The sequence below is a fragment of the Primulina huaijiensis genome, unplaced genomic scaffold (genome assembly GCF_012295235.1).
Source record: "Primulina huaijiensis isolate GDHJ02 unplaced genomic scaffold, ASM1229523v2 scaffold38717, whole genome shotgun sequence".
Lineage (NCBI taxonomy): Eukaryota > Viridiplantae > Streptophyta > Magnoliopsida > Lamiales > Gesneriaceae > Primulina > Primulina huaijiensis.
The window spans coordinates 1,849-23,085 of record NW_027359071.1 but is presented as its reverse complement, the minus strand read 5'-3'; the positions used below and the strand labels follow the sequence as shown (position 1 = coordinate 23,085).

At 36.5% G+C, this 21,237-nt stretch overlaps 5 protein-coding genes and 1 non-coding gene across 6 annotated transcripts; 4 read left to right on the top strand and 2 right to left on the bottom strand.

The window, feature by feature from the left end:
* The first annotated feature begins 1,797 nt into the window (after positions 1-1,797).
* Positions 1,798-4,986, top strand: LOC140968908 (sec-independent protein translocase protein TATB, chloroplastic-like). The gene is made up of 5 exons (XM_073430054.1): positions 1,798-2,107; positions 2,276-2,397; positions 3,136-3,195; positions 3,281-3,428; positions 4,425-4,986. Exons 1-5 carry the CDS (start codon positions 1,861-1,863, stop codon positions 4,760-4,762), a joined length of 915 nt encoding a protein of 304 aa, XP_073286155.1. The 5' UTR covers positions 1,798-1,860; the 3' UTR covers positions 4,763-4,986.
* A 423-nt stretch (positions 4,987-5,409) lies between these two features.
* LOC140968907 (BAHD acyltransferase DCR) lies at positions 5,410-7,444 on the bottom strand. The gene is made up of 2 exons (XM_073430053.1): positions 6,922-7,444; positions 5,410-6,416 (listed from the first exon to the last, which is right to left on the bottom strand). The coding sequence occupies exons 1-2, from the start codon at positions 7,375-7,377 to the stop codon at positions 5,529-5,531; spliced, it is 1,344 nt and encodes a 447-aa protein (XP_073286154.1). The 5' UTR covers positions 7,378-7,444; the 3' UTR covers positions 5,410-5,528.
* Positions 7,445-12,922: 5,478 nt separating this feature from the next.
* Positions 12,923-15,981, top strand: LOC140968909 (small ribosomal subunit protein uS9m). The gene is made up of 4 exons (XM_073430055.1): positions 12,923-13,625; positions 14,292-14,732; positions 15,242-15,322; positions 15,523-15,981. The coding sequence occupies exons 1-4, from the start codon at positions 12,962-12,964 to the stop codon at positions 15,612-15,614; spliced, it is 1,278 nt and encodes a 425-aa protein (XP_073286156.1). The 5' UTR covers positions 12,923-12,961; the 3' UTR covers positions 15,615-15,981.
* Positions 15,982-16,626: 645 nt separating this feature from the next.
* LOC140968910 (rRNA 2'-O-methyltransferase fibrillarin 1-like) lies at positions 16,627-19,324 on the top strand. Its single transcript, XM_073430056.1, has 7 exons — positions 16,627-16,756; positions 16,842-17,164; positions 17,280-17,375; positions 17,500-17,577; positions 17,669-17,845; positions 18,759-18,827; positions 19,055-19,324. Exons 1-7 carry the CDS (start codon positions 16,732-16,734, stop codon positions 19,229-19,231), a joined length of 945 nt encoding a protein of 314 aa, XP_073286157.1. The 5' UTR covers positions 16,627-16,731; the 3' UTR covers positions 19,232-19,324.
* Positions 18,184-18,255, top strand: LOC140968911 (small nucleolar RNA snoR60). Its single transcript, XR_012173850.1, has one exon. It is a non-coding gene; the product is annotated as a small nucleolar RNA snoR60 (small nucleolar RNA).
* A 402-nt stretch (positions 19,325-19,726) lies between the features above and the next one.
* On the bottom strand, positions 19,727-20,701 carry LOC140968904 (protein DETOXIFICATION 35-like). The gene is made up of 4 exons (XM_073430046.1): positions 20,476-20,701; positions 20,266-20,384; positions 20,067-20,153; positions 19,727-19,792 (listed from the first exon to the last, which is right to left on the bottom strand). The coding sequence occupies exons 1-4, from the start codon at positions 20,699-20,701 to the stop codon at positions 19,727-19,729; spliced, it is 498 nt and encodes a 165-aa protein (XP_073286147.1).
* Between the last annotated feature and the right edge of the window lie 536 nt (positions 20,702-21,237).

Here is a 21,237-nt window from a genome sequence, read left to right as displayed (position 1 = left end):
GGCATGAAATTCTTGGTTGGCAAAAAGTTGATTATTACACATTATAATGGGATTGATTAACTTTGTAAGTTTATTATTATTACTTTGTGAAAGCATGAACACACACGTGCGAGGAGTCACTTTTACCCCCTGTGCGATAGAAAATGACACTCTCTCTAAATTCTTTCCCCCTTGTAATATTAACTACAAGCTTTTGCACGGGTGGTTCCCTCTAAAACATTATCCTTTCCATTCTTTGATAAGGATATCTCAAAACCCCCCCCCCCCCTCCTTTCTAATTCACACTTCCCTTCTTTCTATTTTTTTTTTTTTACGTCAAGAAAATATTTGATGTCTGACTGATCAAGAGAGAAAGTCATCATGCATCTAGACAAACGATCGATGAGAGGAAGAAACAAAATAAGCAATTTTATTGATTATCATATTAACTGATCTACTAACATGTACAATATCTGAAATTAATGATCTTTCTTTTATGCTTTTCAGATTTTTCCACCTTTCAGAAACTTTCTACGTAGCTTTCTGAGCCTTTCTTTCGATAACTATAAACTACCATAGCCTTTTTATGTAGAAACTTTTTACTTGATTGCATTACTACATTGTTGACTCCAACTTCTAAATTCTCTCACAATGATTAACCAACGCAATGTCTCTCACACACATACACATTATATCAACTATATGTGCAATCATTTTCTGTCGCAGTCATTTTTCATGATATTTTCTGAGTTAAATGGATTAACACATAAATGATTGAGAACTCATATTCCAATGAAGAACTCCTAGGAATGATTTTTGAAATAATAATATATTGATATTCTTTTTAATTGAAATATTTTGATAATTTAAATTTGTGTGTGTGTGTGTGTGTGTGTGTGATGGAGATAGGAAAAAGATGGGGAAAAGTGGGAAGTGAGATTAGATTAGCTTTTTTTATTAAGATGTGAGAAATGGGTCCTACTAAGAATTGCTGCCCATGGATTTATCACAAACTTCCCATCATATGTGGTGGTTTTAGTATGGTTGTGGTCCTACTTCACCATGGCTTAACCAGCATATCACATGCTCAAGTAGGTGGGGGGTTGATACCAGCAATTAAACTTTTTATAATGTAACATTTTATTATTTTATTAACCCTCCTCTCATTTTTTTAGAATAGAATTCATAACCGTTATTTTTTTGTACGCACTGCATATGCTATCGGTTCATATAATTGTTTGCAAACCAAGTTAGTCATGTAAATCATATTGGACAAACATTGTGAAACATGTTCGTTCAAAAAAATATTAATAAGAGTATGATCACCTACTCCTCCGACTCGACATTCTCCGATTAAATAACAATCGAGGTGATAAATCAGCAAATTTGAACTTCGAAGAATCAAATTTTATAAAAAATAATAGTAGATGGAGAGATTAGTATATGTCTTCATTGACCAAAAGCAAAACTTCCATAATGTATCCATTGAATAACTTGTGTTGATTCTACAATCACGTGACGCCAAGCCTGTTTACTGACTGAACCAAGATCCACTCAAACTTCATAAATGAGGTTGACCGAGCTTCCGAAGTTTAGTGGCAATGGGCTTCATTTGCTAAATGGGCGGGCCTTGAGCCCAAAGTGTTAGGGTCCATCAGATAACTTTTAGTACGTATGAACTTGCTATGGGCCAATAATCTCCGAGGAGAATAATCTTTTCGGCCTGGAGCCCCATAGAGTGTAAATAATGTATCAAGGAATCGAAACTCATTTTTCTTTTTTCAGTTTTCAGTTTTCAGTTTTCACCTACATCTATTAATAAATATTATATGGTAGCTGAAACTTATGATGGACTAGTTTCTTGATTCAGCCCAATCCCAAATGACCACCACCATGGCTGTGGCAATTTCAACCACTCCGTCATCTTTGTTGCAGTCTCCTTCTTCTTCATCCGCTACTGGTGCGAAAACCGTTCTTTGTGCCTTATCGTATTCAACAACGTCAATACCTAAAAATGCAATCTTTCACCCGGCTAAATCCATCCATCAACTGGGTTTTACTGCTTTTCCCCAGTGGAATGGGATTAAGCATGTGGGCATTTCAATCTCACGGCATTCTGTGAAAATAGGTATTTTTCTTGTGTGTTATATCCTGCTGTTTTTTTGTTGGATTTGTGAAGTTTAAAATCGTACTCTCTATGAGGGACAATTTGTGGCGGTGGTGTGAATTTTTTGGATTTGTAACCAAGATTCTTTCTTTCATGTTCTTTAATGTGGTGAAGTTTCGAGTTTTGCAGAAAGGAAGGTGAAAGTTAGAGCTAAAGGAGTGTATGCTTCTCTGTTTGGGGTTGGGGCTCCAGAGGCTCTGGTTATTGGAGTGGTGGCTTTGTTGGTATTTGGGCCCAAAGGTCTCGCTGAGGTTAACTGCAGCATTTCTACCTTGGTCGTTTCCTGTAAATTCTTTTGAGGAAAAAAAATTATGGGATAGTCTTTCATGTTGAGCCTAACATCTTGTGAATAATGAGAAGTCTTAATTTCCATGAGAAAATTTTAAATCTGCTACTCTAGATGTTGGATTCGATTTGGTTATTTACTCGGATGAATGGTAGACCGTGGTTTGTTCTTATTATTAATGCTGTAGTATTAAATTTCTCACGGGAATGTTAACGGAATCTCTGGTTCTAAATGAAGTCCTTCAAGAAGAATAGTTCCTCTCCGCAAATGCGAATCTTTTGGTATTTTCATTGTTTTTGAAAGAAAATGATGTGTAAAGTCAGAGATGATGTATGGATACTATACACATTAATTTGCCTTGCTCAAGATTCGAGCCTGTGTCTATTTCAAGGCTGCAGTGTCACCCTGCCATGAGCACCTTTCCGTTTGAGTGTATGATTTTCTATGTTAAAAACAGTTTGTGGTATGTATCATGGACTCGAGTTTTTGTTTGCTGTCGACATGGTTTGTATTCAAAAATTCAAACTTCCTTTACCTAGTGCACACCCTTTTGTGGTGGGTGAGCCCGTTAAATTGTACCCCTACCACACTCTTGGTAGAATTGTTTTGTTTTGCAAACCATTCCTGATTTGGTAAAAATTAAAATTCGCAGAAAATTGACATAGGAACTCTCTGCGAGTAAACTCTCTTTTTGTTATGACAGGTTGCTCGTAATCTGGGTAAAACTCTGCGTGCATTCCAACCTACGATTAGAGAACTTCAGGCAAGTCTTCATGTTTTAGTTTACCGTTTGAGTGTGAAACTTGTTTTCCTCACTTTCATCACTCGTTTTTTTATCTTTCTTATAGAATGTTTCGAGGGAATTCAAGAGCACCCTTGAACGAGAAATTGGTCTCGATGAACCTGACAATCAAGTGCCAAGACCTTCTACGTCCAACACTACTAAGCCTTCGACAGAGGATAGCACTGAGGATTCAGGGGCGAATATCGAATCCAGTGAGTTTCATCTATCTTTTCAACTATTCTAGTCTTTTTTGCTAAATTAGATAGATTTATAGATTCACGAGGCTGCTTCACGCTTTAACAGCATTTACTTGCATAAAGATTAAAAAAATATAGATTATTCCATTTTGGATTGGAAAAATAGAAGTTTATTGATAAATGGCCTGAAGAACTTGAAATTCCAGTATACATAAAATATTCTTTGAAAACTCTGGCGACTAATCTTCACCAAGAATTTGGTTTATTATTCGCAAAATTTAATTGTTGGTGGTGAATACATCAGAACGATAGTCTGTAATTCGTGTGACAGAAGTTAGTTAAACTAAAATTCGAAAATTTGAGGGGCGAAATGATATTTTCTGTGTGTAACATAAAAATATTGAAGTTGATAGGAAAACGTGTTTGCGTGAGTGTTTGGGATTGGGGGGCGGCAGCTCTTTCCAGGCACCTTGATCCCGTCACTCGTTCTACCTAACAACCAGTTAAATTATGCGATTATGGTTCTGTAATAGATTGTTAAAAAAATCTGTATATTGCTCCTGGAAATATATTTTATTGACTTCAAAACTTAAGGATTAATTTATTGGCTGCTTCCATGCCGGCCAAACATTATGTACTTTTGGATGCCTTGATGTTGTTGCAACTTCTTTGAGAATGAGGCTTTCCTGAAGTATATGTTATACCCATCAGTTCAGAAATGTCACTTGATTGCTTCGCTGTTCCCGTTTTTCGTATATCCATAACAAGTTTGTTTTCTAAGGTTGTCTTTGGATTGAAGGATTATAGCAAGTTCGTTATCTAAGGTTGTCTTTGGATTGAAGGATTTCGCTATGTATTTCAAACCATTATTAATCCCCACATCATTTGAATGAGCATCGGGTTTTGGGGTCTTGGGCAAATATTGCCAAAACGCAGATTTTGAATGGATGACCTACTTGTCAATGATATTTGATTGAATTCAAAATGGTGGATTAATAATAAAAATTGCAGGTGGTATTCCATCTGACAGTGTGGAAGTGTCGAAAGAGGGCTCCTCGAAGATCACAGCAGAAAAGCTGACAGGAGTTCTTACTCAACTGAAGAAAGAGCAGGCAGAAGAAGCGGAGAGAGCCCGTGTACAATCAGAATCCGAAGTATTGGACGCTACTCAAGCTGGTTCTATAGATACAGCTGATGTAGATTTTAATAAAACATTAGACGCCCCTCAAGAAGAAGCTTCTTCAGAGACGATTCTCGCTCAAAATCCAGAGGCCAGCGATCTCCAAGAAGTCCTTTCAGCTGTGTCGTCTTCTAGCCCTTCTCCTGCAAATACCGAAAGCAAGGCATGAAATTTCAGAGTGACGATTTTTGAAACGTGATCTAGAACTTGTGTGCCTTGAGCAAGAATGAGTTTAGTGTTTTTGTCTTTGATTGTATGGTAAGCAATAAATTTTTGTGATTTGATGGTGATCTGAGAGCGGGGAATTGTTAATTTACTTGTGTTTCTGTAATAGGATTGATCTTGTAGCAAGAATCTGTAATGCATCCAATATTTATGCAATTCTGTTGTACTGGTCTACGTTCGCATTCTTTTTGAAACATGAAAAGATTGAATAAACTGTACGTTTCAATTTCTTAACAAATATTTTCATTGAACTTAGTCAAGTTTATCATAATGATCACTGATGGAAAATGGTTATAGTTTTTTTATTCTATGTTCATTAGAGGTTTTGAAATACTAAAGAGGTAAAACTTCTGGGAGATGAGCCAGATGTAATCGATTTCCTATCAGTACGAAACTTTAGTTTTATCAAATATGAAACAGAGAAAGGATGGCGTGCGAGAAACTAGAAAGTAAGAGTTTCTGGCATTTAGGTTCTGTTTTCAGGAAAGTGTCTTTAGTCTCTCTGAAAAAACGATGTATTAACAATTTATGTTAATTGATTTATATTTTGTTCCCTGTAATGCAGTCATCAAAATTCATGAGAAAAATATATAAAAGGCGATCGGGTTAAACGTCATAATGAAACTGGAATCGACACAATATTTTTTGTCCCACAAAGACACTAAACACTCGGAGAAACGAAAACCTCAAAACCAAATTATTTTTCATAGTTAAAGCTCCATGAGAAATTCCTTGTCCTTCTCCAACCTCTTGAGGGCATCATCCTCCAAACTGATCTCCACATCGATGCTTCTTCCCCCATCTTTGCCCGGATACAGGTACACCATACCATCGAACCTGTTATTCAGCCCGCTCCTAACGCTTTCGGGTTTGCCCCACCCGAAATCCACGTCGTAAACCTTAAACCGAGGGGAGCTCCCCACTGCCACGCAGTTCACCCCGGCATCCTTGAACTGGAAGATTACTGGGTTGGTTTCCCACTCAGTGTTTCGAGCGTCAATCGCCTTCGCATCGTGGGATTCAATTGCGGTTCTGATCAGATCAGCCCCGAACTGAATCGGGTTCGACATGATCAGCCCGGCCGCAGTGACGGTGAAGATCGCCTGGATCAAATTCCCGAAGTAACTCTCCGGCATCTTTGGGTCCACCCGCTTTCTGCAGTCGGCGAACACAGTGAACACCGTGTACTCCTCGGGCTTCAGCTCCCGCGCTCGTGTGACGGCGGACCACACGTGCGCGGAGAGGGACTGGAATGTGGAGAAGGGCTTGGATCCACTGGCGTTGACTTTTGACTTGATCTGGTCAATGTCTGATTCGGAGAACTTGAATACCTTTTCGCGGAGGGATTTGGCGCCCGCGTCACCGTTGGATGAAGCTGACTTGGCATGCTCCGGCGCGTCGGATGGCTTGGAGAGGTCGAGCTTTACTCTGGTGTTTCTTGCTTTGGTGCGGTCGAGGAATGGTGGGATTGCGACATAGGCAGAAGAACCGCTGCAGATTTGGGCCCATGCGGCCATGAAGTGCCACGTGGACGTGCCATCGAGAATAGCATGGTTAAAAGCACAGCCGATTGCAACCCCATCCTTTAGCTTTGTGACCTGTTTTATTTATTTAATATTAATATTAAAAAGACACCGATAAATACATTTATAGGTATTTTCTTGTGTAAGTTGCTGAAAAATCCCCATAAAAATATTTTTTGGTTCTTTTCTTACTCACAAAATTGTGATACTATGTCTTACAAAATGTGATATAATTCATGTGAAAATGTGGTATTAAAAAATTATACGAGACTGAACACACAAAAATCGATGTGGACTGAAGCCAATTTCCCTTATTTTCTTTCTCCAACACCCCCCATTAAAAAGGTTCCAGTCCTCATTGTACTCGACTTCATTTCGTATATCTGTCCGAACCACCTCAGTCCCCAGGGCATTTAATAGAATTTAATAATTGAAATAAAATCCTTATCGATTATATTATATTATATATAATCACGTATAATTAACTATATATATCACATCGTCATTATCAAAAGTGGTTATCCAATCAAGAAAATTTAGACAAAGAGAAATTAGAGTACGCAAGAAACAATTATATTACCTGCACTGCCAGCAGCGGCTTGTGGAGCCCTTCCAAATTCAAGATCATGTTGTAAGGCAGCAGAGCCTTAAACTTCGACGTCCCTTCCTCCGCCGTCAGCTCCGCCACTTCCAGCTCCTCCGCCGCCGCGGCCACAACCTCCACTCCTTCCATATCATCGTCATACACAACTTTAAACACACCATCTTCATCTTTATCCAGTTTCCCAGCCAACTGATAAAATTCCTCCAAAACAACAGCAAGCCCGTCTTTCGATCTCTGCACTATTCCCTCGAAATCATCCTCACTTTTGTAAATTATCAGTTTCTGATTATAGTAAAACGCCAAGTACGGGAGATCGAATGTGACCAGCTGGCATTCTTTTTTTCCAATCGGTTTCTTGGGCTTCACATTTCCCGTGCTGAGGATTTTAACACAGTCGTCAAATTTCTTCTCCTCGGCAAATTCACCAGCCATTTTTCTAAAATGGGAAGCTGCAGAGAAAATTGTGTTGTAAATTGGTTTTGTTAATAGGATGTTTCTGTACAAGTGCACAGATTTATAGTGTGGAACCATTTTGAAACAGTTGGGAGCATTTATGAGCTTCATCGGGTGCAGTTGTATGAACATTTATTACCCGACTTTGCCACTCTGTATTTTGGTGGGAGTTGAGTAAAAGACGATAACTTTTTTGCACCAATATTTGGTGGCGACGTAAATTCTTCAAATTATACCTTTTCCCGGGTCAAACTTATCAGGTCTTCCATCAAACATAATTACACCAAATTCATTTTTTAGAATTTTTATGAGATTAGTTCTCAAAAAGAAAATACATTTTATATAACATATCAAATCTTTAAAGCATTCCTCAAATGTATATTTTTATATTTGAACAATTTTATGGAATCCTTTTCATTCATGTGTGAAATCGGTTTATTTTTGTTCTCTTCACTTGTAAACCTATCAGAAGTCGCTAATTGTCTGTACAATGACGAGCACCCTCACCCTCTTCGACCGTGACCTCGCAAATTCAGTCCAGACTATGTTGATTTATGATATTGTCCGTTGAAAATTCAACATATTATGTATTTAATAAGAATCATTCCGTAATTGTCGGCAGATAAATAAAAAAAAATGGTTAGGTTTTGGCAATTGTGCATCCTTTAGATTTTATGAATCGCTCCTTTAAATTTAATGATTTTTTGTTTACGTAGTTTCACTTTCAAAAATTTTGCTGGATTTACACCGTCTGTATTAGTTTACACACTATCCCGCCTGCAGGTTAAAAATTAATCTGGATTGATATTTAACCTCCTAGGATAAGGTACAATTTGGCTTCTTCAAGGAGTTGACAAAAAATCTATAATATGGAGATAGTTAATAGAAGGTTATGAACTTCAAATTATAAACTTGAGTCGAACTTTTGATCAAACTACGTTATTAAATCAGATCATTTACATCATAAAGTATAAAGATCTGCAAAAGAATAAAGTAATTCTCAACATCTCGTTGGATCATAACGTCGAGTGAAACATTAGTTGCGTTATGAATTGGCAAAGGCTATTAATTAAAAACTTGCTTTTTAATTATCAAGTTTGATTGAATGAAGCCATTTTTTTTTGGACGATTTTATCCAATATTTATTCAATCATAGATTAACAATCCTTTTCTATGTTAAATTCAAAACATGTTTCACTTTTTTGTATGTATACCCTCTGTACATTTTTCGTTTTCTATATTTGAAAAAAGGAAAAAAAACAATCTGTATGTTGTATTTTCAAAAATTCTAATTAATTTGGTGCATCCTTTTTTAGTTTTTTTATATTTAAAAACAACAAATTAATTTCAAAATGAGAACCAAAATCGTGATTTTATTTTATATCGTCGACGTTGCCGGACGCACTTTTAGTACCTTAAAAAAAAAACCATCAAAACCAATATAACTAGAATATGTGAAAACATATGACCACTGAGAAGGTTCATTAAAACCTAATTTGTGGCTGGTGAGTAATTTGTTGGAGGGGCAACCTAAAATAGGTGGCTTGAACAATAATGGGCATTAACTAGTCGGAAATCATGGTTTTGAAATACTTCATTTTTCATTTAATAAAACAACATTAATCCTATATGCTCGAATTTAGCATCCCCGTTTGAATAAAGCGCAAATTCCTATATCACTGCTAAGATTTTTGTTTCTCGGAAACTTCTAAAAGCCACAAATATTTATGCAACTATGCAGCGCACCCGAGGTGTTTTTTTTCTTTTTCCTGAAAATGTGATGATATTCGGCTTTGTTGTGCTGTCCATGTGAGTAGTGCTCTTAAACACTCAATATATGACACATATATTGAATGGATAAATTATGACTAATAATTCAACCATGATGTAAGGATGAATGACTATGATTCATCACTGAACACACGTGTCATGTGTTGAGTGGACGAATGCACTACCCATAACATCTACCAAACCTATTCGTAAAACACTACACCAAAAGTGCATCTGATTGTGGACATGAATTTTTCGAGTCGGTTTGAAAATTATTTGATTTGTATATGCAATTTTTCAATTAGAGTTGAACTCGAACATGTTAGAAATTTATTTCGAGTCGAACTCGTTCTCTAATTGTTTTATTTGATAATTTGCGAGTCTTTCAAGAACTTTACTTTATTAATATTAAATAATTATATATTAAATAAATATAAATTTTGTTTCAGACAAAAGCGTCAACCCTTTGGTTGATCAGATTGATCGTGTAAAAAATATGAAAAAACGAGAAAAAAAAACATTTTTTTAAAAATTTTAAATTAATTTTTTACTTTTTAAAATAAATTTTACTCTTACATTTTATTTCAAAAATAAATATTTAATAATATAATTTTTTTAAACTAAAAAAAAACTCATTGAAATAAAATTTGTCCATTATTTACTTCTTTGCCACTAAGAGATAACACACAAACACAAAAGTTTTACTCCACACAATTTAAGATTTTGAGACTTATATTTTTTATAACTTGAAAATTTATGCTAAAAGCAAAAAGCGTTTTTCACGCATAATCTAGTTTTAATTCCTCTTAAACTTGTGAAGTTTGAAACTTAATCGTAACATTTTGTCATGTCTTACATTTTTAGAGAGTGGGTCTCATGTGAGACCGTCTCACGGATCTTAATCTGTGAGACGGGTCAACCTTACCCATATTCACAATAAAAAGTAATATTCTTAGCATAAAAAATAATACTTTTTCATGGATGACCCAAATAAGAGATATGTCTCACAAATACGACCCGTGAGACCGTCTCACATAAGTTTTTGTTTTTTTTAGAACCTTATTGCTATCTTCTCAGCTTAAATCTATCAATTTAAATTTGACTTAAAATTGTACTTTTGAACAATTTGTTCCACAAAAATATTTTTGTGCACTAAGTTCTAATGAATAACAATAAGAGATGCAATTCAATTTTTAAACATAAGAATTGAGCGTCACATGATATTATAACAACAGCCGGAACGGTGAGGAATTTGAGTCTTATAATCAAGCTAGGAATGTAAGTCAAAATCGAGTAAGATTCCATATCCTCATTGAGTAGGTCTCTTGTAAGACGGTCTCACGAATCTTTATCTGTTAGACGGATCAACCTTATCGATATTCACAATAAAAAGTAATACTCTTAGTATAAAAAATAATAATTTTTTATGAATGATCCAAATAAGAGATACGTCTCACAAAATACGACCCGTGAGACCGTCTCACACAAATTTTTGTCATCCTCATTATCATCTTCATTTATGATATCTCCATCACATCTCCATCGGGTATTTTATATACAAACCATAAAATTTTAACGACAATTCAACGAGAAGGAACGAAAAGTTTAATGCCCGAGATATTTAGTATGTTAATCGGAGATTAATGATTATGACTTGATGTGATTATAGAAAGACCACTCCGAGACACGATTTGAGTTGGTATGTGATATTGTATGTGCGAGGACAGAACACCTCGCGCATATGCGCAACAAGAGGCGCGCATATGCGCGAGGCAGGCAGAGAACCTCGCGCATATGCGCGAGGAGAGGGCGCGCATATGCGCGAGGTGGTAGACTGAAGTATGCCGAGACAATAGGTCGCGCGCATATGCACGAGCAGCCGAGAAGACAAGGCGCCGAGACCGAGAGTCTCGCGCATATGCGCCGGTATTCGACGCGCATATGCGCGAGGCATGCTGGACAGAAATTCGACACTTGTCTTTGCCATACTTGTTGGACGTATATAATTCGTACTATTTTCATTTCTCTTGAGATTCAACAGATGAAATCGAGAGAAGCTCCAGAGGAAAGTTGTGAAAAATCCTTACGCCTTATTTTAGAAATCTGAAGTTTATGAAAGATCCGTCCGTCCGATTTTCAATCCGACTTCAGTCCTATATTCTTCTCGACAAGAGTTTCAATTGGACGTAAGTTTTATTACGTTTTGACATGATTTGAAATTATGATATTGTCAGAATCAGATATGATTGATATATGATGTTCTTGAGATATTAGACATAGTAGAATTGAGAGCAGATTGAAGAACAGATTGTTTATGGAATTATTATGAATTTTCAGATATTGAATTGAGATTATTCAGATTTATGAGATTATGGATGGTATTGACTACTGGTTATGATTTGTAATTGATATCTGTTGTTATCTGAGTTGACGGGGATATAAATATTGTACCGTTATGCCGTCAATATTGAATTAGATTGAATATTGATCAGAACAGATCTGAGTTTAGTTGAATATTGATATTGTGCCTATTCGTTATGTAATTTCAGATTGATATTGACAGCTTTGAAGTCGAGACTTTGACTGAGTCAGAAACCAACGAAAGAAAGGTATAAATCAATGTTAACCGGGAGATCAACTTGGGTCAGACTAGACTTGAGTTTCCCTAAATCACATACTTGTATGTTATTGGTTTCATACCTTTATATTGTTTGAACGAGTATGCTTAGTCTATAGATTTATAGAAAAGCAGAGAATAGCAGATAGCTATTGAATGAAAGTCACTGACAGAGGTGCCAGATTATGACAGAGTAGTCACTGGCCCATTGCACATTGTCAGAATAGGCATTGACGGATATGCTAAGTCTCTGGCGGATATGCCAAGACAATGGATATTTGATTTATATCGATGTTGCTTAGGAATGGATCGATTCCTATCGTGGAGAATCGGTATATTGTAATATCCAAGAACCGGGATCCCTAGATTAGAGATGAGTCGAGTATGAGATGACGAGTCAAAGAGTTTTATCTGTATTCACTAATGTGTCATAAATTATGATTTATGTTTTGTGATACGTGGTTTATGCTTTTGTATATGACTTTATGCATTACATGTATACATTGTTTATTCTGGGATTATATTCTCACCGGAGTTATCAGGCTGTTGTCTTGTTTGTATGTGTGCCTGACAACAGGTGAGACAGGATCAGGGTCAAGAAAAGGATGAGAGAGAGGACAAGTTAGCATGGTGATCCGGATTCAGAAGTAGATATGTTTCAACACTTGATATATAGTAGTTGAACCCTAGTTTGACTTTGTCGAACGTTGTACAAGATTTATACTTTTATACTGATATGTATATTAAAAAGATTCCATTACGTTCCGCACGTTAAAAAAAAAATTTTAGACCTTGTTTATCTTAATTGATTGAATTATTCCCCAAGAATGATTAAGAAATGAATTAGTGTCTGGGTCCCCGCAAAAAGAATGTGCAATAATGTTAGATATTAAAGCATTCATTATTAATATGATGATGATATATATAATACATAAATATTTCATTATTAATAGTCAAATATTCTCCTTTTTCGGGAATTAAAATTGTTTTTATTTTGTTGGCAATATAAAAGAGTAGGGGAAAAAAGAAAAAGAAAGGAAGAAGAAGAATTTGTTTCGGGCCTAAAACTTTGTTTAGCCCAATAACGAAATGGACGCTCACACAATTTTTTCCACAATCCAGTTTTGGTCTAAAAACTTTCCAAAACCCTCTCCTTCCAACAATCTTGAGTGTACAATGCTGACTCGCTTCATCTTCAAACCCTCGCACTGCAATCGATTTCGAACCCTGATTTCTTCTCAAACCCACTTCACAAATGCGAATCTAATACAACAGAACCCTATATATCCAAACCCCACGCATTTTTTCTTCCCTAGAGCTTCCCAATTCTCTTTTTTCTCGACGAATGGAAAAGGCGGAAACTTTGGTGATGATTCGGATACCTCAACTACTGATTTGTGGAAACTTTCATCTGAGATTGATCAAGATATAGAATCTGTGTTTTCAGAGGAATCTGGAAATCTAGAGGGGTTTCGTGATCGAAATGCTGGGGAAATGAAAAACGGGGATGGTAAAATAGGTGATGTATTTGAAGGGATTGATTCGAGACGTGGGAATGATGAGGTTAGCGATATATTTGGAGGAGTAGATGAGACGGTTGTCGGTAGTACGGGGGATGAGTGGGCTAAGGCGAGGGAGCTGGAACCTTGGAATTTCGCAGCAGAGGAGAAGGAAGGTGGGGAGGAAGATGTTTTTTACAATGGAGTAGAGAGTGGGGAATCCGGTTCAACTGGTTTAGGAGTTGGAATCGAGGGGTTGACTGTGGGGAGTGAGAAGAGTGAGGAGGATAAACTTAAACTCCTAGAATCGGAGGAGAAGGCTTTGGTTGATGTTTTGAAAGGCAAGTATCCTGTCCTCTTTTCAATTTATTTTGTAAATTATTATGTGCATTATAAGCTTGATATATTACATGTTAATGAGTTGCAGAAATGATTTGATTTGAAGAATTAGGTTCTGGGAGTTGTTAATATGATATATTTACCTTTTTAAATCTTTTTTTTTAATCAAAAACTGTTTGATGTTGTGTTGCCTTTTTTTCAATGTATTATTATGTAACTCATGACTGTTTTGGCGATGAGCATGGGAAATGGGTTCTTGGACTTCAGAGATGTGTGAGATGATAACTAATTGACTGTCGGTTCAGTTGCTCTCTGTTCACCAATTTAGTCACTAATAATGAACGAATCAATGTTATGTGCTTATCTTCCTTGTTTCCTCATTGATTGTTACTGTGTAATTTTGTTGCTTTTTTAAAATTAATAATTTGCTAATTTTTTAAAAAATTGTTATTTCCGGTTACGATATTCCTGTAGCACTCCTAATTACTGGTTTGACTTTAAAGGGACTGATTCTTTTTTATGATGAGCATGATTGTTCATTTTAAAGTCCTTAGATGCTGTAGCATTCATTCTCATTGTAGATGTGGAATTATCCATAGAAGGCACATATGAACATTGGCCTACGTAAGCTCTGGATTTGGTGATCTTAACTGGGTTGATCTTTGCAGGTCCGAATCGTGCATTTGGTGATCTTATAGCCGCATCTGGAATTACAGATGATATGCTTGATAGTTTAATTGCTTTGAAGGACTTTGAAGGCATTCGGGGGTTGCCCCCTCTGAGCAAAATTGAAGATATGCGGTATGAAAAGAATACTAAAAAATCCAGCAGAGCGGAAATTGAGCGCCAGAAACAGGAGGAAATTGCAAAAGCCCGTGTTCAGCAAGTCGATGCAAAAGGAAGGGCTTATGGAACCGGAAGGAGGAAATGCAGCATTGCCCGTGTTTGGATTTGCCCAGGTGAGGGTAAATTCGTGGTAAATGACAAAGAGTTTGACGTGTATTTCCCCATGCTGGATCACCGTGCTGCTCTTCTCCGGCCTTTTTCTGAAACTAAAACTTTGGGAATGTGGGATGTCAACTGCACTGTTAAAGGAGGCGGCACATCTGGTGAGCATTAAATTTCATCCGCATCTTTGTTCTATTATATGTATAGAAGTAGTTCTGATAGTCCTTAGCATGATTTTTTTTTAAATTTAGAGTTATTTACATTTATGATGTGGTATGAAGGTTCGGATTCAAATCAAAAGTTTTGCTGTAGCACTGAAGAACTGGATTTGATTCTTCTATTTTTGTGTGTTGCGCTGTTTGGCTTTGTGGCTGTTTGTGCGTTTCATACAAAATCTGTGTGAAAAAATTTGGTAGCTCAAGTTTAAACCTAAAAACATTTCATTTCCTATTTTCACGTATAGTTTTCTCTGTTCTACACTTCTACATGAAATTCTTCTATGTGCACAAAAATAGCTTGAGATTGTAATGAGCTGCAATTACTTCTGACTTAGTTATTATAATTCGGTACTTCTGAGATATTTTTCTTCTGTTTCTCTCAGAATAATTGAACATTTTCATCCAAAAATGAAAACAATGAATGGCTCATTGTGAAACCTTAATCTGAACAGGTCAAGTTGGAGCGATCCGTTTAGGTATCAGCAGAGCATTGCAAAATTGGGAACCTGGATTCCGCCCCCCTCTGAAAGAAGGTTTGACTTCTGAGACCGGAGAACATTTCTTTATTCTTGCTGGTTGTGTACTGAGATCTTATTTGCTCCCAGTATAAGATTTTATGGGATATGCATGTGATAAAAATTGCCTGGCAAAAACCATAACAGAGCTTCCCCTTCATAGCATTTTCTCTGTGGTGTGGTGTTTTTTTTCTGACGCTGTATTTCGTGTCTCCCAGCTGGTTTTCTGACGAGGGATTCAAGAGTCGTGGAAAGGAAGAAACCCGGTAAAGCAAAAGCAAGGAAAAGTTTCCAGTGGGTCAAACGTTAACCCATTTTTGCTGCTCTCTCAAATTTTTAGGCCACCTGAACAAGATTGATTACGTTCCTTCCTCCTAGGAATAAGAATTATATACGAGCAGCATTGTTTGCCTCTCGTTTTCTTCCATTGCTCATCTTGATCCAGAAAGCTACTCAACACACTATGCGAGATCAATTGTATCATCTCCCCCTCTTGATTAATATTTTTGATGTGTAGGTTTAGCTGTTACAACAATCACCTTTCTCGCACCGTTATGTCTCCTCCTTTTTTAATTGAGAAGAAGGTGATGTGAAACTTGAATGTTACGACCATTGGTATTGGTGGTGGTGGTGTATTAGGGATATTGATGTATTGCATGAAGAGACTGTTTTAGTTATCCTCGATTCATTTTGTTGCCCGTTCGAATGTTTAAATATTTTGGGTGTTCTTTTTAGTGTCAAATAAAAAAAAATGACATGAAGTCTGGAAAAAGGAGAAACAACACCCCAAAATTTGCCATGTAAAGTCAAAATTGAATCATAATGTATTAGCTTCTAATGTAATGAGAATCGATCGTTCTAGTATGGGACATCATTAGATAATTTGTANATATATAAAATTTTGTTATGTTCAAATAAACAATTGTTTAAAAAATAAAAAATGTTCAAAATAAATATTAAATTATGAAAATTTATAATATAAATGTATAGTAAATATTTTTTTAGACATACAATATATAAAAATGTAGACAATATTTATTAATTATATATTTTTGGAAAAAAATTAAAATTTTCGGGTCAACTTCCCAACCTTATCAATATTTTCGGGTCAGCTATCGGGTCCAACCGATTTGACCTGAACCCGAAAATCTCAAACCCAAACCTTATTTTTTTTCAGGTTGAACCATATCGAATCGGTAAAACGTGTCTGATTTTGACACACTATGAATAAGCCCAAAATTGACACGTTTGCAATTTCAGGGGTGAAATGGGACAGACTTATAATTTGTGGGACTCTTTTGCAAATACCCGACTTACGAAAACCCTAAACCCTAGTAACATAATCCTTTTATAAATGGCCCCTTCATTGCCACACCTCCCTAAGCCAAAGCCACTACTTTATTCTCTCCGTTGCCCGCACAGCAGGCATGGTAGCGACAACCCCAAACAGAGGTGCTCTACTCTTGTTAATTTCTTTTGTTAACCGGACTGATGGGTAAAGTATACTAATTGGCTGGCTGATTTGTTTTCTTTTCAGGCCGTGGCGGTGGCGGCGGGTTTAGAGGGGGCAGAGGAGATGGAGGAAGGGGAGGAAGAGGTGGTAGAGGAGGGTTCGGCGGAAGGGGAACGGGCGGTGGGAGTGCCATGAAGAGAGGAGGCGCAAGAGGTGCAGGTGGAGGAAGAGGTCTACCCCGAGGAAGAGGAGGCGGAAGAGGCGGGATGAAGGGAGGAAGCAAAGTGGTTGTGGAGCCGCATAGGCATGCGGGTGTATTCATTGCTAAGGGGAAAGAAGATGCTCTTTGCACCAAGAATATGGTTCCTGGCGAAGCTGTTTATAATGAGAAGAGAGTCTCTGTTCAGGTCTAAAATTTCGTTAAACAAATTCATTGTTTTATTGTTCTTGGAATTCCCTCTAATTATTTGACTGAAGACGGGTTGCTGAATATTTCCTGTTTGACTTGTTTTATTTGTTTAGAATGAAGATGGAACAAAGATTGAGTACAGAGTGTGGAATCCTTTTCGTTCTAAGTTGGCCGCTGCAATTCTTGGTGGAGTTGATAATGTTTGGATTGTGAGTTTGCGACTCTTTTCACTTTCCAGTTTGATTTTGCACTTATTACTTGATCAGACTCAAACTTAATAATTATATTATTAGTGATTTTATTTTATATATATTTATTGTCCATATGAATTAGAAACCTGGTGCTCGTGTACTTTACCTTGGAGCTGCTTCAGGAACCACCGTTTCTCATGTTTCTGATATCGTTGGCCCTGTAAGTATCTATTAAAGTTGAGATATGTAGTTCTTAAAATTAGGTAATGAAGTTGCGTTTATCTATTAACCTATTTTCTTATTCTTGGCAGGGTGGGGTTGTCTATGCCGTTGAATTTTCTCATAGGAGTGGTAGAGACTTGGTGAATATGGCTAAGAAAAGGACTAATGTCATCCCCATCATTGAAGATGCTAGACATCCTGCGAAGTATAGAATGCTTGTTGGAATGGTGGATGTCATATTCTCTGACGTTGCTCAGCCTGACCAGGTTTTGTTTTTGTGTAGATTATGTTTCCGAAAATTCTTACCTCAGAAATCGGTTGTGTTGCCTTATGCTAAGAAATAGTTATTTCCTCCTGTCTGAGGAATTAAATTATTAATTGTATTTCAATGGGTACTTCTTACGTTTTTTTGTACTTTTAGCATTTGTTAAATTTTTTCTTCATTGTTTTCAATCCTTTCTAAAAGACACTATTTACACATTAGTTTATGTCTAAAGTTCTAAATTTTGTTTCATTTTCTGTTTGCCTTGTTAGTTCTTCTTGGGAGTGATTATTTCCAGATTTGATTTCTGAAATTATTTTTTCTTGATTTATATCTATGAACAATCAAATGATGAGCTACTCGGATTCCCCTTCAAGACATTATGGGTGATGCAAAAACCGAGTCTCTGATGTGTTCTTAAATTTAATGTACTAATGACTTGGTGCGTAGATTTTATTTTATTTTTTGTCTTTGCGCATACGATGTACTTGTGAAGGCTTGTGTGGAGCTCACCTACAGCTCAGTTAAAGTTTGTACTGAGTCCAAATACTTGAGTTTGCTTAAATTTTTGTTATTTATTTTCATGTCATTAAATTAGATATTTCTTAGTTCTTTGATAGATTNTATATATATGACATTGATTTGTTTTAAAAAAATATGAGTGTTTCCTCTCGAGCTACCTGATATGCATTCTAATTGAATTTGAGCATAACAATTGACAATTGACTGCTACTCAATCTATTTGACACGGCTCATGTGCGTCTTGTTTCGTTTTCTTTGATTTTTAGCCTATAATTGTCGTAATATGTAATTTCTGATTAAAACGTTGAGATTAAGCTGGATGCTGAGAAATAATAGAAGTTTTGCTCTAATTCATGACTATAACATTGTGGGACATTCTCATTTTCCTTTTTCAGGCAAGAATTTTAGCTCTAAATGCATCCTATTTCTTAAAAGCTGGAGGCCACTTTGTGATTTCAATTAAGGTTTGTGTTCTGATTATGTTTTTTTGGGTGTGATCTTCATTGGCATTACCTTATGTAGTATATAAATACTATGTTGGAAGATTATCATAAAATACGTTGAAACACTTCAAACAAAAATGAAGAGAATCTCCACTATGTAGGNATATATTTACACACACACACACATAAGTATGTATATATATGAATCAAAATGCTGCTGTTTTGAACTTATATATCTTTTTTCATAGGCAAACTGCATTGACTCAACGGTACCTGCTGAGGCTGTATTTGCCCAGGAAGTAAAGAAGTTGCAGGCGGATCAATTCAAGCCTGCTGAGCAGGTTACTCTTGAACCTTTCGAGCGAGACCATGCTTGTGTTGTTGGTGGTTACCGTGTGCCGAAGAAACAAAAAACTGCAGCCTAGGATTATCAATCTTTCATTTTGTCTTTGTTCATGCTTGTTGGAGCTGTATCATGATGAATTACGGTTATTTAAGAGCTTTTTTCATCGGACCTATATTCTGCATGTCTTTGATGATTACTTGGAGGAGGAATTGCTATCATCAGTATTATTAATTTTAAAGGTCGGGGGTGTCTTAAAAGGAAAAATAAGAAAAAGAACGTTGATTTTTTTTTTTTCAGCACTCCGTAGTCGCCAATGAAAGTATGATTATCTAAAGTGTCGAGTATACATATGTAAATATGTAATGTCCTAAAAAATTAGGTTATGATATTGAAAACGTAGATGTCGAGTAATCTAATATATGTGATGTCCTTAAAAAAATTAGTCTTCAAATTTTGTCGTTCGTTGAATGAACCTAAATTTATGAGCAGCGATGTAACAATAGAACGCGGCTCGCAGCCAACGTGCATTTTAGTGTCCTACGTTCTTGATCGAAAGCCCTTCATTGCATAGTTTCTAGGCTAAAATGTCTTGCCCTCCCCGCTTCCGCATGCGTTCCATGGTCTGTTCGACCCGCAAGAACTCATACTCTTAACCGAAATCGGTAAAATTCAACAGCAAACCTAGTACTAAATTGCAAAAACTGTAGGAAAGTTAATAGCTTGGTTAATAGCCCTTCATTGCATGATTTCGGACTTGCACGTATATTTTCCACGATACAGAGACGAAGCAAAGTAATTGAATTCCAGACAACATAAAATTTGTTTTCCTTTTCCCTTTAAGTAAACCATTACGCTAAGATTGTTTCTTGTTTCTAGAAATAAACGGTCATGATTCATGAAGCATCAGCACTAACCTCCTCATTCCAGTTGGTTGTGTAAAGCACAAGCAAGAGCAGTAAGGTTTGTAAAGCTGTTCCGGCTATCATACCTACCCAAAGTCCCTGAAATCATAAAATCTTAAGCGAGATGATAGACAGTGACAAATAACAGACCTCAGCGTGGTCATTGTAGCCGGTAGGACTAACAAGGATCGTCATCCACAAAATTATTTACCTTCACTCCCATATTAGTCATATAACCAAGAACATATCCTAGAGGCAGACCAAAAATGTAATAACAAGCCAAGTTGATGTAAGCAACTAGAGGTTGCCATCCACCTCCTACGGCAACACCTGAAAAAGGACAATTTCTTCTCGTTGTACCAAAACTTGATATCGAAGAGTACTTGAGCAATGTACTGAAAATTTGGAATTGCCTATGGACCTGATATCACTGGTTGGACACTGTTAAGAACCATTGTGATGGCAAGATTGCCCTCAGGGTGAGCAACAGCTCGTTTCATATCTTTGCTATTAGTAAAAATTATACTGAAATGATTTCGAGTCAGAAGTATGATGATCATGTACAGAATCCCAATCAGGAGTGACTGAAAGACTACGGAATAGATACAGTATTTTGTATCTCTTGGATGTCCTAATCCAAAGCTCATTCGAGACCCAAACACTGATGTTGGTCTCACTCGCGATAATTTGAGATAATAAAACCCGAAAATAAAGAATAAACTGGACACCGAGATTTACGTGAAAACCCCTAAAAATTATTAGGGTAAAAACCACTGGCAAGATGAAAAGAATTTCCACTATAATATTTTGTGGTGTACAACTCACTCACAGTGTTTCCAAAGAAAACACACACTCTCTTAATACAGGAGAACAAACAGCTCACAAATATTATAGAACTAAGCACTCAAATGCTATAAGATGAGAGAAAATTCGAAGAAAGGATGATTTCAGAATGAAGGGGGATCTCTATTTATAGAGTCTCCTGTCAGTGTGAATACGCGTTAAAAACGCGTATCCACGAAATTTCCTGCAGCACGTTTGTTTTTCTTTCTCAAAGTATGCAATTCATTTGGCCCCACCTTATTTGAAAACTCTTGCCGACATTTCTCCCACTTGGAGATTTGATTGAGAATCAAACACATCTCCACACATCCTTTCAATCTTGCCATTACATTCTGCTTTC

What these genes read in the sequence shown, in the direction of transcription:
- LOC140968910 (XM_073430056.1), top strand. Translation starts at nt 16,732, where the DNA reads ATGGTAGCGACAACCCCAAACAGAG. An exon ending in AGCGACAACCCCAAACAGAG is followed by an intron (nt 16,757 to 16,841) that starts GTGCTCTACTCT and finishes TTTTCTTTTCAG; the next exon opens with GCCGTGGCGGTGGCGGCGGG. An exon ending in ACGTTGCTCAGCCTGACCAG is followed by an intron (nt 17,846 to 18,758) that starts GTTTTGTTTTTG and finishes TTCCTTTTTCAG; the next exon opens with GCAAGAATTTTAGCTCTAAA.
- LOC140968909 (XM_073430055.1), top strand. Translation starts at nt 12,962, where the DNA reads ATGCTGACTCGCTTCATCTTCAAACCCTCGCACTGCAATCGATTTCGA. An exon ending in TAAAGGAGGCGGCACATCTG is followed by an intron (nt 14,733 to 15,241) that starts GTGAGCATTAAA and finishes TAATCTGAACAG; the next exon opens with GTCAAGTTGGAGCGATCCGT. An exon ending in CCGCCCCCCTCTGAAAGAAG is followed by an intron (nt 15,323 to 15,522) that starts GTTTGACTTCTG and finishes CGTGTCTCCCAG; the next exon opens with CTGGTTTTCTGACGAGGGAT.
- LOC140968907 (XM_073430053.1), bottom strand. Translation starts at nt 7,377, where the DNA reads ATGGCTGGTGAATTTGCCGAGGAGAAGAAATTTGACGACTGTGTTAAA. An exon ending in AGCCGCTGCTGGCAGTGCAG is followed by an intron (nt 6,417 to 6,921) that starts GTAATATAATTG and finishes TAAATAAAACAG; the next exon opens with GTCACAAAGCTAAAGGATGG.
- LOC140968908 (XM_073430054.1), top strand. Translation starts at nt 1,861, where the DNA reads ATGACCACCACCATGGCTGTGGCAATTTCAACCACTCCGTCATCTTTG. An exon ending in ACGGCATTCTGTGAAAATAG is followed by an intron (nt 2,108 to 2,275) that starts GTATTTTTCTTG and finishes CGAGTTTTGCAG; the next exon opens with AAAGGAAGGTGAAAGTTAGA. An exon ending in AGGGGCGAATATCGAATCCA is followed by an intron (nt 3,429 to 4,424) that starts GTGAGTTTCATC and finishes TAAAAATTGCAG; the next exon opens with GTGGTATTCCATCTGACAGT.
- LOC140968904 (XM_073430046.1), bottom strand. Translation starts at nt 20,701, where the DNA reads ATGAGCTTTGGATTAGGACATCCAAGAGATACAAAATACTGTATCTAT. An exon ending in TGTCCAACCAGTGATATCAG is followed by an intron (nt 20,385 to 20,475) that starts GTCCATAGGCAA and finishes GTCCTTTTTCAG; the next exon opens with GTGTTGCCGTAGGAGGTGGA. An exon ending in TGACTAATATGGGAGTGAAG is followed by an intron (nt 20,154 to 20,265) that starts GTAAATAATTTT and finishes TTATGATTTCAG; the next exon opens with GGACTTTGGGTAGGTATGAT.